Here is a 17,315-nt window from a genome sequence, read left to right as displayed (position 1 = left end):
TCCTTATTTCATGATTGCCTCACTCCCTGTAACCTAGTTTCCCAACCATATTTCCAAATATCTTAACCACTCGACTCGTGGTGACAAATAATTAGACCTTAGGCTGACTCTTCAAAATACAACGGACACAATTACCTGTTGCTCTGCTACTAACACAACTGCAACCTTCAGAGCTACCAAATTTGCAAAACCTGGCACAAAAGTCATGATAACATATAAGTAAAACAAAAGAACAAGCACTTTTCATGTTCTGTCATAAGCTCTAAAACTTCCATATCAACTCTATGAAGTCTTGTGAGATCCACCTTTATTTACCTTTACAATCTGAAGTCGTTGTAGAGGTAGACCATTGTTTTCTATCCAAAATCTGCAGGACACGAGCAGTTCACCATCAACCCCCTTCTAGTGAAACTCCCAAAATCCAGGATCACTGCTCACCTCCACTCATTTGTTCCTCCTTTTTTCCCACCTGTGGAACCAACTTACACATTCTCTTCAATCTCATTCTTCCCTCCAAATCTTCAAGACTGCTGTTCACCACCATCTCAAATAATTCCCCATCCAAAACCATGATCTTTTATACCCCCGTTAATCCCACCTCCTTCCAATTTCACAGTTTTTCCTTCTGTATCCATATTGTCCACCCCATGCATCCTCCCCTACCCCAAATTCCCCCCCACATCTCTGATTTGCATGACCATTTTCCCCAAAAATTGAACTGAAATTTATTTCTGCTTCGAAGCTTGCACGTCCCGCGTCATGCTTTAGCAAACAATCAACTTATTTTCCAAGTCAACTTCCCAATAGGGCGAGCAAGTGGTGTTTGCCTGCTGAAAATGTTGGATGTTGGCTTGGAAAATCTAAATGAATCAAGATTGGAATATTTAGCAATATACACCGCTATTAAAGAGCAAGTTGTATGAAAGTCAGTGAGGCCATTGAAAGGAGCAAACAAAGCATTTCCTCAGAGGAATAGGACATTCAAAGCTGATGCGATTCTGTAGTTGTATATGGAATGTTATTGCAACCTTGTTTGGGACAAAATAAGTCGATTTTATGGCCAGAGGGGTGTGGCTTATATAGATTTTGGACACATGTAGTCACTAACTTTTGGGCCTCACTATCAGCTATGATATTTCTTGGGAAAAACCACACTTCTAAGTGGCCTCCAAAGCCAGTCCACAGATGGGAAATCCTTTATGCATCGGAGGGAAACTGGGCATCCTTTGTCATGCAAAGTCCTTCCTTGGCACACCTGAACGCTTATCCACCTATATGGTCTTCATCTACAGCCTGATGGAGTATTGCTCTCCTCTCTGGGCTGGCACCACTGCCTCACATCATCATGCCATGGAAACAAAGGCCTTAATGAGCATTGGAATATCCCATGATGAAGCTGAGTCTATGAGCCTCGCACTTTCACATCGTGGACAGGTCGGTGGACTTTTTGTCTTCCACCACCTGCTTTCTGGTCTTGCACCCTACTCGACTGTGTGTGTGCGCTCTGGTCCCCCCCCCCTCCCCTCGTGGTCATGCATTGCGCATGTGGTCCAAAATGGTGAAACTTCAAAATGCCAGAATCACTGCTCATCACCACTCATTCGTTCCTCTTTTGCCCCACCTGCCGAACTGAACTTCTCTTCAATCTCACTCTTCCCCCAAGAGCTTCAAGACAGTTGTTCGCCACCATCATGGATCATTCCCCATCCAAAACCATGAAGTTTTCCACCCCATTCACCTTCCCCAAGCCCACCCCTTTCAAACTTTCCAATTTTTCTTTCCTGAGAATTTGCTGCTCTACCATCTTATCCACCCCACGTGTCCTCCCCAGCCCTTATTCTCCCGACATCCATTATTTCTCCAAGTCTCCCTTTATTTTGACCCTCAGCCCTGCTGTTGGTACGTCCTCCCCCCTCTTTCTACTGTTTTTTCTTCGACCCTATCGTTCTGTTACACCTGGATCGTTTGGTGATATCCTAGCTCCTCCACAAGCCTCGACATTTTGTACAAAACACAAACAAAAAGCCTTCATTGAATGGAGTTCTGTGACTTTAACACCTCGTTAATTCATCACAAGAAATGAAAACCATTAGATTATGAAACAAGGCATTTACTTGGTGATATAAGAATGTAATTCATATTCAGATGTTATACCCAGCCAGTTCAAGGTAACACTGGGGCTCATGGTGTATATAAAATCTAAAACCTGGGGTTCGAGGTTCTAATCCCAGACACTTTGTAGATGTGTTGGACAATGTAGCATTGAAACATTTCTGCGACAATGCTTGATGTACCTTTTCAATCTAAAGTGCTATCTAATGCATGTTGGTCACAGTGAGAAAATGCGTGAAGCAGTTGCTGAACTGGTAAAGAAGAAGCGTGAGAAACTCAAGGCTGGGAGTGAAGAAAGAAGCGATTTTGTTGCTGGCCTGATTCAAGCACAAGTTTGTTTTATTATTCTGGACCAGGGCTGATGAATTAGGTTCAGATCTGTATTTTTAAGGTTCAGAGTGTATGGGGAATGGAGTCACTTACTTATATAAATCATAAAATGTTCACATCATTCTGGGTTGTGTTGTATTTCAATCATCAATGTGGTATTTGTGGACACGGTTGTGCATCTGGACCCACAGAGTACACTCGTTTATTTTTTATTGTTGGGATGTTTTGCCGGTTTTCTTTTCTATTCCGACTTTTTGACCATAAAAAAATTTCATAGCTTCGCTTCGCACATGGGAATATTAATGGGAGATGGGTTAAAGAGGGAGGGAGAGAGAGAGGAGGGAGAGAGAGAGTGGAGGGAGAGAGAGAGTGGAGGGAGAGAGAGTGTGAAGGAATCGCTTCCGGTTCCGGTTTTGAGCGGCAAGAGGTCTCCTTCGGGGCTCCCTGCTGACATTCTCAAAGTTAAGTTCCGGTTGTTATTTGTCCCGTTTTAACTGTTTAATTTTCTCACCTACATGTTAATGTGTGTTCCTAGTTCGGTTTTGTTTCAAAAATCGTGCTATTTTGTGAGTATTTATGTCGACGTTCTTACTTGGTGTTTGAGGCCTAGTCCTAGGTTTGAGGCCTACCGGTTCCACTCGGTGTTCGATCGTTTTTTTTTTGTTTGTTTTTTCTCCCCATTACCTTCAATTTCTATCCTCCCCATTACCTTCAATTTTCATCCTTCCCACTTTCCAAACATCCCCCATTCTCCCAACTAATCTCTTTCTTATCTCAAAAAAAAAAAAAAAAAAAAAAAAAAAAATATACCCAACAACAACAACAACAACAACACGCTCACCTTCTCCCGATTCTGCTACTTCTTCTTCCTCTTAACTTCCTCCTCGTCTTCCTCGATTTCTTTTTTTTTTTACACTTCCATGACCTAATCTGTTGAACTCTCTCATACATTAATATTAACAACAAAAACGATCTTATAATGCTTCATCTTCCTCTCTCACACATGTGGTACTCTTTACTGTTTCACAATGCACTTCTCTTCTGCTATTTTAACAGACTGCTCTCATTTCGACCTCTCCTTCATTCCTTGCCTAAAAAATCCAACTATTACAGCGCTTCTTCTCTCCATGCTCTGAATTCGCCTTCATTGCATCCATCAAGAATTGTGTTAAATCGCATCTCTGACCTAAAACTTTTAAAACCACAGTTTGCCATGGATGCTCGCTTTCCATCAACCATTCTTTTTTTCCAACTTCAGTGCCAACTCACCCCCTCACCCCTCACTCTCACTCTCAAAGCAACCATCCCACTCTTCTCCCTCCAAGCCTCCCTCTCACCTCTTTCAAAATTCCCCCTCACCTTTCTCCCACCTTTCATCCCCTCACTCTTCCTTCTCTAAGTTGCCCCCCTCTCATCCACCAACCTGCCTCCCTCCACTGCCCTCTCACCTCCATCTCTTCACTCCACCTCCTCAAATCCTCAACTGCCATCTTCCTTGTCTCTTGTCCCCCCTCTCTCCCAGCACCACAGAGCCTTTTCTCCTCCTCATTCGGCCCCCTCCCCTCGCCATTCTGCAATACCCCACACTCCTTCAGCAACCTTCCTTACCTCCCCCTCGTCCCTCGTCCTACCCTCCCCCGCCCCCTCCACCTCCTGCACCCAAAGCCTCCTCCCCTACCTCTTCATTAAAAGTGTGGACCTCAAATATCCGGGGCCTTCGCTCAAACCTTTCAGATCTTTCCATACAGGTTGCCACTGACAAACCAGACATCATCTGCCTCACAGAAACTTTCCTCTCCCAAGACGTGTCTGACTCCCAAGTATCACTCCCTGGTTACTCCCTCTTACGGTATGACAGACCTGAGCCTCGTCCTGGTGGAGGTGTTGCTCTCTTCATCAAAGACTCTATTCCTCACTCTCCCTGCACTGCTCTCACTCCCCCACACCCCCAGGAATACCTCTGGCTTCGGCTTCCCCTCCACTCCCACCTCATGTTTATATGTGTACTGTACCGTCCACCGAACAGTGATGACTCCATCTACACCTCACTCTCCGAAAACATGGACCATCTTCTATCTTCTCATCCAAACTCTCTCTTCCTCTTATGTGGCAACTTCAATTGTCATCACGCCAGTTGGCTAGGTGTGGGTACCTCTCTCACCTGCCATGGGACATCAGCAAAAGCTTTCTGTGACTCATTGGGACTGACTCAATCGGTCAACTTCCCGACCCGGATCTCAACAAATGGTACTCCATCTCTTCTGGATCTGATTTTGACAAATTTCCCTGACAATATCTGCTGCTCTTCCTTCGCTCCAATTGGTTCTTCTGACCACGTCCTTGTTAAAGTGGACATCTCTCTGGCTGTCATCAGAGAACCACCTCACCGCCGTCGAGTCTGGCATTTCACTCAAGCCGACTGGCAGGGTCTCCGAGCAGCCATCAAACTTACAGACTGGTCTCCTATCACTACTTTCTTCAAACATCAACTCATCCTGGGAATTCTTTCAAAGAAACTTGCTCTCCCTCATGCACAGATTTATCCCCTCTCGTGTTCAGTTGTCTTACCCTTCCTCCCGCCCTTGGTTTACTGAAGCTTGTGGTGAGGCAGTTGTCCTGAAACAACTTGCCTTTGCCTCATGGAAAGCAAACCCAACTGAGGGCAATCTCAGTTCTTTCCACAAAGCTCGGAACAAGTGTGTATCTACCCTCAGGAGCCAGAGAAACAACATCTTTCTCATCTCAAGTCTGAACTCTCAAACCTCTCTCCCTCCTCAAAATCCTGGTGGCGTTTAATCAAATCTGTTTCTGGTGTATGTTCCCCCTCCATCCCCTCCCTTACCTCAAATGGCCGCACTGCTGATTCCACACGTGATAAAGCTGAATGTCTAAACTCGGTGTTTGCAGCTAAATCTTGTGTCCTAAACCCATCACTATCTCTACCCACTTTACCCAGTCGCACCCAACTGTCCCTGGACCTGTATCCTTTTCTCCTGACAAGGTGGAGAGCTTGCTTTCAAACCTCGAGTCAGATTCTGCAACCGGTCCAGACGGCATCAGCCCACGTGTCCTCAAAGCCTGCTCTTCTGCTCTTGCTCACCCTCTCTCTGTTCTATTCACCCTCTCATTTTCCCAAGGTCATCTGCCATCTGCTTGGAAATCTGCTAACATCACTGCCCTGCATAAAAAGGTGCAAAAACAGATCCCTGTAACTACAGACCAATCAGCCTTCTCCCAATCATCAGCAAGGTTATGGAATCCATCATTGCTTCAGACATGAAATCCTTCCTCTTCTCCAATGGCTTGATTTCCAATCATCAATTTGGTTTCAGACCAGGTCACTCTACCCTGGATATGCTGCTACTGCTCTCCCATCAATGGATGGAGGTCCTCAATGCCAGACAGGAAATCCGAGCCGTATCCCTGGACATATCACGTGCTTTTGACACAGTCTGGCACCCTGCCCTACTCACCAAACTCTCTTCCCATGGTATTCAAGGCCATCTCCACTCATGGCTACTTGCAGACTTCCTCTCCTGTCGCAGTCAACGTGTGGCCCTAAATGGAGTTCTTTCATCCCCTCTTCCTGTGCAGGCTGGAGTTCCTCAAGGTAGCGTTCTGGGCCCTGTTTTTTTCTGGTTTTCATCAATGATCTCTCGGACTCTCTGGAAAATCCTCTATTTCTCTTTGCCGACGACTCCACCCTCTGCCGTACCATCTGTCATCCCTCAGACCGGCAAGCAGCAGCTTCTTCGCTCACTGCAGATCTGGATAAAATCACAAACTGGTCCAACACGTGGAACATGTCTTTCAATCCACACAAATCTCACACTCTCACTATGTCTCTTCGAAAGGACCGTTTACAAAACCCCCCCATCCACTTTCTCAACAATCCTCTGGAAGAAGTCTTTTCTTTCAAGCTTCTGCGTCTCACTATCTGCCATGACCTTTCCTGGGAAAGTCACATTTCCAACCTTGCCTCAAAAGCCAGTCGCCGACTGGGAATCCTCCGTCGTGCAAAGACCTTCCTCGGCCCTCTTGAGCTCCTGACTACTTACAAAGCTTTTGTCCGTAGCCTGATGGAGTACTGCTCTCCCCTCTGGGCTGGTGCTCCTGCCTCCCACCTTTCTCGACTTCACGCTGTCGAAACCAGGGCTTTTAAGATCATTGGCATCTCCCGCAATGAAGCTGAGTCTTTGGGCCTCTCACTCAATCACCGCAGGTTGGTCGGTGGTCTTTCTGTCTTCTACCGACTCCTCTCCAGCCTTGCCCCCCCTGCTCTCTCTGCGATTTGTCCCAACCACATTTCCACAGGGCGCTCAAGGTCCGCCAACAACCCCCTTCTGGTAAAACTACCAAAATCACGAATCACTGCTCATCTTCACTCTTTCATTCCTCTTTTTCCCGCCTTTGGAATAAACTTCCTCACTCTATTCTTTCCCATTCTTCCCTCCAGGCTTTCAAAACAGCTGTTCACCACCACCTCTTATCTTCCCCAATCCAAATCCTCGATCTTTTCTACCCCCGATAATCCACCCAAGCCCACTTCCTTCAATTCTCCTGCTTTCCTTCCTGAAAGTCCCTGTAATGTCCATCTTCTCCTCGCCATGTTCCCCGTCCCATCCCCATCCCTCTCCCTTCCACAGTTCACCTGTGTCTGTTCCCTCATCGTTTTGTCCTTTCCACTCCCACCCCTCTTGTCTCATGCCTCCTTGCTGTGAGTTGTGTGTTAGCTCTCATACGAGCCTCGACCAAGGTATACAAAAAAAAAAAAAAAAAAAAAAAAGGGGAAGGAGGGAGGGGGGGAGAGAGAGAGAGGTGGGAAGGGAGGGAGAGGAGAGAAGATGGAAAGGGGAGCGAGGAGGGGTGGGGGAGTGTGGAGGGGGTGAGGAAGGAGGGAGGTAGGAAGGGGCAAGAGCAAAGAAGGGGGGACGGGGAGAGCAATGTCTCACCAAATGTCGCTAAGCACTCTGCGAGGGAGGGTGGGAGTGAGTTGGATGGAGAGAGAGGAAGGTGGAAGTGGGGAGGGCAAGGGGATTTGGGAGGAGGTAAGCATGAGGGGAGGGGGAGGGAAGGCAGCATGATGGGAAGGGAAGGCAGTGTGAGGGGAAGGGAAGGCAGCACAAGTGGAGGGGAAGGCAGCACAAGGGGAGAAAAGGGAAGGCAGCGTGAAGGGAAGGAAAGGCAGTGTGAGGGGGGGGGAAGACTGTGAAGGGAAGGGAAGACAGCATGAGGGGAGGGGAAGGGAAGGCAGCATGAGGGGAGGGGAAGGGAAGGCAGCATGAGGGGAGGGGAAGGAAAGGCAGACCTGCAGTGGAATGTTAATTCCGATTCACACTGTCTCATCAAAATGATTCTGCATAGAACAACAGTGAAGATGGAAACAAAATAATGTCTCAAAATTATCCATTTTCGACTGGTCACACTATAAACACTGCCCTGAGACAAACACCGCTGGACATGTCCGGGGACAAACACGATCAGACACATAACCACCATCTGGGGATGGCTGGGAGAGAGAGAGAAAGAGAAAGAGAAAGAGAAAGAGAAAGAGAAAGAGAAAGAGAAAGAGAAAGAGAAAGAGAAATTGGCGAGCGGAGTTGGCAGAGAGAAAATGTTCTGCTTTATGAGCAAAACACACAAACACACACACACACACACACACACACACACACACACACACACACACACACACACACACACACACACACACACACACACACACGTTTGGCCGATATTGGCAATTTTTCGGTAATCGGCAGATTGGAGTCAGTGTGATTACGGACTGCAGTACGTACTGTATACAACTTTCAATAAACAAATTTTAAAAACACAACGTTGCATTATAGACGTTTCAAGGAGATGTACATAAACATTATTCTTTATAAACATCTGTGGGTGATGGGTAGGAAAAATTAGAAAACATGTAAATATGGCAAACAGCTCAGAAATTGGGTATTATCAAATATATTTCGCTTTTAAATTTAGACAGAGAAAGCATATAACCTTTCGAAAGCACACCCGATTCATATAAAATTATAAGGGCACTCAGTCGAGTGCGTACGTCCGCCATGTAATGCCTGATCCACGAGAACATCTCAGGCCCAATACATTTTTGAAATATCATGCTATACAGTACTACATCGTTTTTGGCTCTATCTCTCAATGATGAAGAATAACTTTGAAATTAAATAATTCTCGTATCCAGATCCAGATACGGATCTTCACCAAAATCGAAACAATTCGTCCTTGTGACACATCCAACCTGTCCACCAAGTTTCGTCCAAATCAGTCCACAACTTTTTGAGACATCGTGCTATATATCATTTTTGACTATTTCTCAATGGTGACAAATCACTTTAAAATTTCGAGTAGTCGGATCCGGATCTTCACCAAAATCTAATCAGCTCGTCCTTGTCACACACACCAAACCTGTCCACAAAATTTAATCCAGATCCGTGCAGAACTTTTTGAGATATGCTGTACACAAACAGACAAACAGCCAGAAAGGGGTGGAAACATAACCTCCTTCACCTTCGGTGGCAGAGGTAACAACCAATTGCTTTAGAAACAGTCATGAGGACAAAGGAAACTGTGATCACTCGCATGCTGCTGAGGTTAAAAGTTCAAACATCCACTATGGCGCCACGCACCATGGGCCTGGGGGTGAGTTCGGTCTGCGCACCCACGAATCCCACACAAGTAACCAAGCATACAGGCACACACACACACACACACACACACACACACACACACACACACACACACACACACACACACACACACACACACACACACACACACACACACACACACACACACACGAAGAGCCCCTTTACAAATCCAAATCTACCCATTTATACCACGTCCGTGTGTGCTGTCTACGTACCTCTTCGTGCTAGCACATACAGCCCCCTCTGAATCGGATTCGCATATGCTACACTTTGGAGAAGCAGTCCTTAACAGCCCACCCAAACTCGTTCCTCCAACCTCCTTGCGGTCCATGTTAACCTTGCATGCGTACCGGCGATATACTCATCCTTCCACGTGCAAACGTGTACGAATTCCCACTAGCACGTTCAACTTCACCCACACCCGCACTGTATGGCACGTCCCACGTGACTTCGGCCTCAGCATGTATGCTCTGAATGTGCCTGCATGCCAGAACACATGTTTCACAAGACTGCCGCATCACCTCCGCCACGGCACTATTCACCATGGGGCCACATGGCGTGGGCCCATGCGAGTTCAGTTCATGAATCCCACGCACCACATGCACGTTACCAAGCATGCAGGCATGCACACACCCCCACTGAGAGTCCCTTTCCAAATCCAAATCTACCCATTTGCACCACCTCTCGATCGAGACAGGAACTGTACCGTTATCGACTGTAGGACGCTCGGCAAGTAGCTTAAGCATTCCAGCATGCACTCCAATGAAATGATTGATAAGGAATGGGCTGGCTTGGTGAACGATAGCAAACTGATTGGTACACATACCCACAAAAAAACAAAACAGCCCTGATTTCTTAATATTTTCAGATTTCACTCCAGATTTTGATAGTTATTTAGTCCACACGATCGGATCCTCCAAACAGCAATTACTTTGCGATTATATACTTTAATTAGTCCGTGAGAGTAGATCATGGAAAATCGCATCATATAATGCACAAAATTGCTCCAAGCTCCGAATGTGAAAACTATAGCACTTACAAAAGTGATGTATACAGCAATTCGTATCTGTGTAGATCAGGCTTTCGATGACACGAGTGAGGAAAGTGAAAAAAAAAACATTTGAGCACTTTGTCGTTAAGAAACGGTTGAGGCTTGTTCCAAGTCAAGGTGTTGTTGAACAAGCTGAACAAAATAGTGAATTAAGACTCTCATCAAGGGAGGAGCTCGGTGACCAAGGATGCGCCTGATATAGGATATAATTAAATAAGGCCGTTAATTATATTCATAAGGGTTGTTTTAATTAACCCAAACAACTAATTTCATTCATGCGCTCCCTTGGAGTTCCCTTGGTGTGCATGCAAAGTTTGGGGGCTGCTCGGTTTCATGGTTTTGAAGCTATGGAGGAGACGGACAGACGGACAGACTGACACACTGACATTTATTTGTATCGATAGAATGTTGGTGACAATTTACAGGAGAGAAACTTCAGAACAAAGGTATACCTTTTTACCCAAAATTTGGGAATACCTCGGAGCAAGCTAGAAAAGGATCAGCCGTTGCTTTTCGCGTTATTGCAAATGGTCCAGACAGAAGATGTAAGATTGTGCTGCATACATGTTGACGTTTCAGGAGCTGGGTGAGCTAACCGAGGAAAACGTGCTGCAGTGTACTCTCGAGATGATGATTGCTGCGCCAGACACAATGTCCGTAACCTTGTTATTCATGCTGAGATTTTTGGCACAGAAACCCGGGATCCAAGCAGAACTCGTGTCTGAGCTGGAAACGAAACTAGGTATGGAACTACTGTCATCCACTTTAGCCTATTGAAGCACTCAGGTGATATTACTTGTGATTCCGCTGAATTGACAATGGATGATGAGCGTGAGAAATTAAACTTTAAATTATTTCGTGGTTTTTCCAATTTCCACCGAATCCTGGCATTGTAACATGCATGGTTAATTTAGAACAAATATAAATTTCGATTAAATTGAAATCTTTAACATGCAAGATTAACAGAAGTGTGTGTGTTGATATGCATTGTGTGTGGTAGCACGTCATCATGATTATCTGTTTTGAAGGTGATAAAGCAAGAAAAATTGAGACATGCCTTGGCAAAGAACAAACAGCTTCTGAAGAAAGTGAGTATCCATGTATGCAGTATGGTAATCGAACACAGATTTTTTTTAAAGATGATATTATTAATGAATCTGTTAATGTTTAAATTACTTGAGGTTTTCGTAATCAAGTGTAGAAATAACTCACGAATCGCAAAGGCCTGGTAGGATGGCCTCGACCCGAGAGGTACGCACACTCTCCTCTGAGCTGTCGAGCCTGGTTTTGAATCTCCACCCAGATAATAAGCCGTCATCCTGGTGTTCCGCAGGCATGGCGAGGCATCAATGTGTGTGCTGTCCTTCGGATGGACGTTAAACTGGACGTCCCCTCTGCTGGAATTACTAAATGAACGTGAAGGTCCTTCATAAAAAAAAGTAGACAAGCTATTGCCGGCACCCTTAACAAATTCCAAATTCCTGGTCCAACTTACATGTGGTACTCAGCAGAAATGGACACACACCCCAGCCAATGATGCTATCTACAGCTGTGTGTTACAAAACGAAAGAAGATGAATATCCAAAAGCTGTCTGTCGATGATCCATATTCAAAAATGAAGGCATCACCTCCAACTTTAGCTGCTCACCAAGGCAATGGTCTGTTTAGGATCTGGAGGGCTCAGCTCTTGAACTGCGCCTTACCTTTTGAACAGCTGTGCTAGTTGGTGCAAGTCCCTTCATTAACCTCGGCCACCAAAGGTGGACGGAGGTAATGTTTTCACCCCTGTTCGTCCGTTTGTCTGTCTGTTAGCAGGACATCTCAAAAAGTTGTCGATCTATTTGGCTGAAACTTGGACAGGTTGCGTTTGTGACAAGGTTGAAGTGATTAGATTTTGGTGAAGATCCGGATTCTAGAAATTTTTTTGGGCGATTCTTCACCATTGAGAGATTATGACCAAAAACTATACATAGCACGATATTTCAAAAAGTTGTGGACGAGTTGTGACAAAACTTGGTGGATGAGTTGGTTAAGTAATAAGAACAAGCCGATTCGATTTTGGTTCAGATCCGGATACAGATCCGGCTTTTCAGTGGAGACAAAACGTAAACTATCCAACCTGGCGGAGTTATGCCCTCCACCGAGTACTGTTCTAGTTTTAAAGAATAAAATTGCACGTATTTCTCAAGCCAATTTACATCAATGTAATCATTTTGAAATATATTTTGACATCAAGCATGCTCAACATTCATATCAGAAGGGATTTGACTTGAAATCTGAAATGGGGTGTATGATCACCATTCGAGGGAGAGTCCGAGTGGGAGGTGGAAATTTTAGCTTTGGTAAATTTTTAAAACTACTTAATAAATGATGCTCTCAGAGAGCATTTGGGAAGTGATTTTCTGCCAGACACACATCATGAAGGTTCTTACTGACTGTGTGTAGAGTTTGGTTTGTTTCGTTTTGGTGGGAAACGAATGTTGAAAATCGTTGAGAGCGTTCAACAAAGGTGATCTGTTGTGAGCAGATGCAATGGTGTATATATGAAGCCACTTGCCATACAGAAAATAGTTTGGAGAAGGGGAGCTGCAGAACTAGAGTCACGGGCAAGAGTCATGGGACAAGAAGCTCGGTACGGGGACTGTGAGGCAGGGCACCACCCAAAGGATTGAGTGTTGCAATCGTGCTGTGCCTTGAACATGGCTACCGTGCCGTATCTTATGCACAGCTGTCACAAAAGAGCCAACGATTGCGTTGAGCTGTAAGTATGGCTGTCGTGAAAGGGGCAAACAACGAGGTCACAACGGCCAACACAGTTGGAGAACTGACCATATATGGAAGGTGATATGCATGTGTAGGCATATTAAGCCCGAGCTATCAGCCCATCAGTCTTGTCCCCAAACATATTTCGTCACCTGTACCCTTCCTCCAATGAATTTTTTTTGGGGGGGATTGGATCCCAGTCTGACTGGTCATGTTAAGCACCGTTATAATTTACTGGTCAACCTTTCGGACAAAGGAACAAACTACTCACAGCCACATGCAAAGTTCTACTTAAACAACAATCACAGTGAGTACAATGGTCATCACCATGGAGACACTGCTGTGATTTTACTTATTTATTTATTACATCGTCAAGGCTCATGGAAGAACTAGCACACTGAACGGATCAGCACGGGACAGACAAAAACAGGACGCAAAACACGCGTGCATGGAGAAGGAAACTCCGAGAAGGAAAAACTGGAGAATTAGGAGGGATTTACAAGGGTAGAAAAGATCATGGTTTTGGATTGGGGATGATCTGAGATGGTGGTGAACAGATGTCTTGAAGACCCGGAGGGAAGAATGAAATCTAAGAGGATGTGGAAGTTGATTCCACAGGTGGGGAAAACAAGATGAACAAATGAGTGGAAGTGAGTAGTGATCATAGATTTTGGTAGTTTTACCGGAAGAGGGTTTACGGTGCACCTTGTGGGGGGGGGGGATTTTGGTGAGTGGGAAGAAAGCACAGAAAGAGCAGAGGGTGCAAGATGAGAAATTAGGTGGTAGAAGAAAGAGACCACCGACCTCTCTGCGATGGTGAAGTGATAGGCCCATTGGCTCAGCTTCAGCATGGGAGATTACAATGATCTTGAGGCCTTGGTTTCTACCAAGGCATCAAGCTGAGCAAGATGTGAGGCAGGGGAGCCAGCCCAAAGGGGAGAGCAGTACTCCACCAAGCGGTGAAGGAAAACCTTGTAGGTGGATATGAGTTCAGGTGTGCCAATAATATTGTGACATTTTCGAGTTGATTCAACAGGCAATCAGACTTTGTCATTCTTCTATACAGTTGCGCATGTTTTGTGTCTCTGATTGGGAAACTCATTAATTATCAGACCTTCTAATGCATGAACAAGCCATTCAAAATATGGTGCAACACATTGCTCGATAAATGCTTAATGATAACAAATACAATATTTTCTGAACTGAAGTTCGAAAACAATCAAACGGCCAAAAAAGTTGCGATGATCATTTTGTCCTTCACTTAAAAGCTTCAGAAAACAAGGTTCTCCTCTATATTTTGCATTTTCAAAACGTCAGAAAATATAGTTCTCTTGTATCTCTTGTAATCGTTTTATCCTGCCTGTAGGTCATTTTACAGTGAACATGTATTGTATGAAGAAATATTGAGAATTCATGTGTCCATGATGAATTGCCTTGACATGCATGAGAGATTTCTCTAAGCATTGTGAGGTATGTCATCTAAATTGTGTTAATTCATCTGAATTATGTTTTAGAAATGGGGTATGTATGTTGCATTTATGGGGTGTTGGGTGGGGGGGAGGGGTATGATCGGGAGGGGGCAGGGGGAAGGATTAAAAATCAAAATGTAAAGCGAGCCGATTTCCTCTCTTCCATAGCCCCATCAGAGCTCACATCTGCAGACCTCCAACAGTTATCCTTATTGGACCGGTTCATTCGGGAGTCTATACGCCACATGCCAGTCGTGGAGGTTATAATGCGAAAAACCAAAATGCCCGTGGCTCTTGACAGCTGTGTTTTACCACCAGGTTCAAACGTTGTCCTCAATTTAGCACGTATGCACCGCCACCCATGCTTCCCACAAGCACACACCTTCAGTACAGACAACTTCAAAGAGCCGGTGAGATCCTTGTTTTTTGAAGATCCTAGTTAAGAAACTTAGCACACAGAAAATAATTCGTAAATTAAAACATTTTTGGTTAAAAACAAATAATAATAAATCCGATTTGATTTCTCACTGAATGATAATGTTAATGAGTCTTCCTCAATTGATTGCAATGTGCTCCACAGGTGCCACCTGGACACTACCTGCCGTTTGGGGCTGGGAGGCGTTCATGTGTGGGTAGACACATCTCCATTATCGCAATGAAGGTAGTGTTGGCCACTATCCTACCAATATTTCAAATTTGCCCTGCGGATGGAGACAAGAACCACCCACTGGAGACTACCCATGACCTGAGCTGCCACCCTCAGCAGGCACAGCCTGGTTTAATCATGAGTTTCCAGCCACGTCAGCAGGGCATCCTGCATGGAAAAGAGAAACCTGTAGGATGAGGGTTGTGTTAGATATATCTTGAGAAAAGACAGAGGTGACAAAGTAATGTAGTAAAACATAGCGAAACGATATAAGTAGATGTACGGCCATGAAGAACGATTCTCATTGCCTCAAAATTTGGTTTAGATCACCTTAACTGTTATTATCCAATGTTATTTTTTGGTATATTTTATATGTCCCATGGAGCATAGACACTTACATATCCATCGAGCCTACTATGAGCCCTGAACGCTACCCGCCAGGCCCACTTCATCTGCAACAAATTGTTATTTGAAATAGGTCTCACTATTGACCTATAAACCTGGATATTGGTTAATTTAGTATGCTGCATAGGTCAATGGTAAGACTGCTCAGTCTCGCTTGTCAAACACAGGGAAGGGGTGTGATTAGCCCCCATTGGATAGTCCTAAACAGGGGCTTATGGATTTAGTCTCTATTTTCATGTCTGTGCATCCGCAACCATGTATGGACCAATTTTATTCGTTCTTGGCACAAACACAACACATGATGGTATACGTCATATGCATGTCATTTTTTTTTGTCAAGATCAGATTCAAGATGGCCGACTGGCAGCTTTTTTTAATTGTAAAAAAAACACCCTATGTTCAACACGCCCTCAACCATTTCTCGGACATGCATCTACCGATGTTGTTCAAACTTGGCACACAGGTAATGAATGATGGCTTACATATTATGCACGTCATTTTTTTTGCAAGATCAGATTCAACATGGCCGACTGGTGGCCTTTTTAATTGTAAAAAAAAACCCTATGTTCAACACGCCCTCAACCATTTCTCAGACATGCATCTACCGATGTTGTTCAAACTTGGCACACAGGTAATGAATGATGGCTTACATATTATGCACGTCATTTTTTTTTCAAGATCAGATTCAAGATGGCCGACTAGTAGCAATTTTGTAACTTAAATATGTCCCCAACCAGTTCTCAGACGTGCATGGTCTGATTTTGTTCAAACTTGGCACAGGCACAGTACACGATGACATACATGTACACCACACTTTATTTTGCGATCTGATCAAAAATGGCCGACTGGTAGACCAGCGGCCATTTTAGTTGTACATAAATATGGGCTAACCATTTAACTCCATCAGGCAAAATCACTTAAACAATGGGGGCTATGACATTTTATGTCTTTTTTAAAATAAGTAAAACTTTTGATGATGCAGGTTAGTTATTGAAATCAATAATTTAGCATCGTATTTTCAACCTGCTCCAGATACATTGGTGCTGCATCTCTGAATACAAATGATGTTTTTTTTTTAAGTTTTGGTACATTACATATAATGTCATTGTACACTTTGCAATTTAGGGACATCCCTCCATTGCATAACAATTGTTGATAATTTAATAAACCCAAAAATTAATCTATGTTACTTTATATGTTTTTGTATTGAATTTGAATGAATTTAATTGAATAAATGAATTTTATTATTAACTCTTTGACCCCTTTCTGGGAACGAGAGTAAAGAAAACATTAGAATACAAGTGTCGACAAAACAAGTGACATCTGGATACAGATGATCAGATATAATGCATTTTTGAGCATGGCTCAGCATAGAAAATTCCTGAATGACAACAAAGAAATAAGCAAGTTATTAGAACCTGGATAATATGCAACCAATAAACTTCACCACATTTACAAGTTGACCAACATTACCCACATATAGCTCATTCATTTCATGTATTGGGGACTTTTCCCAATAATGATGTTTCATACAATTCTTATGAGCTTCATTGTACGCTCGACAGACAAGAAGATAGTGAAACTTGTCACCGGTAGCATTAGCCTCGCATCATGGACACAACTGCTGAAAAGGATCATTTGACTCGTGACCATGAGAAACAGGAAGATTATGGTTGCCAACAAAATTTACACGTATTAACTCTGAGGACAGGAGAGAGTTGCAGTAAATACGGGTCGAAGTTAAACTCATTCATAAACTAGAAGGGCACTTGGTAGAAGGCATACCTCCACCCCACAATGCCTGATCCACGAAAACATATCGGGCCCAATACATTTTTGAAATATCATGCTATACAGTACTATAT

General features: G+C 44.2%; 1 protein-coding gene across 3 annotated transcripts in view; it reads left to right on the top strand.

Moving 5' to 3' along the window:
* CYP19A1 (cytochrome P450 family 19 subfamily A member 1) overlaps nucleotides 1-16,701 on the top strand; it is a 43,566-nt gene extending 26,865 nt beyond the window's left edge. For all 3 annotated transcript variants that reach the window (XM_085888715.1, XM_085888714.1, XM_085888716.1), the window contains 5 exons: nucleotides 2,336-2,444; nucleotides 10,747-10,909; nucleotides 11,196-11,255; nucleotides 14,568-14,809; nucleotides 14,980-16,701. In XM_085888715.1, the coding sequence (XP_085744841.1) occupies nucleotides 2,336-2,444; nucleotides 10,747-10,909; nucleotides 11,196-11,255; nucleotides 14,568-14,809; nucleotides 14,980-15,243 (838 nt within the window). In that variant the 3' untranslated portion in view covers nucleotides 15,244-16,701. The remainder of the gene's footprint in view (nucleotides 1-2,335; nucleotides 2,445-10,746; nucleotides 10,910-11,195; nucleotides 11,256-14,567; nucleotides 14,810-14,979) is intronic.
* Nucleotides 16,702-17,315: the final 614 nt, after the last annotated feature.

This window comes from Eptatretus burgeri, chromosome 7 (assembly GCF_056783735.1).
Source record: "Eptatretus burgeri isolate ZD-2024b chromosome 7, Ebu_testis_v1, whole genome shotgun sequence".
NCBI lineage: Eukaryota > Metazoa > Chordata > Myxini > Myxiniformes > Myxinidae > Eptatretus > Eptatretus burgeri.
The sequence above is the reverse complement of the archived record's forward strand: the minus strand, read 5'-3'. Positions and strand labels throughout refer to the sequence as shown.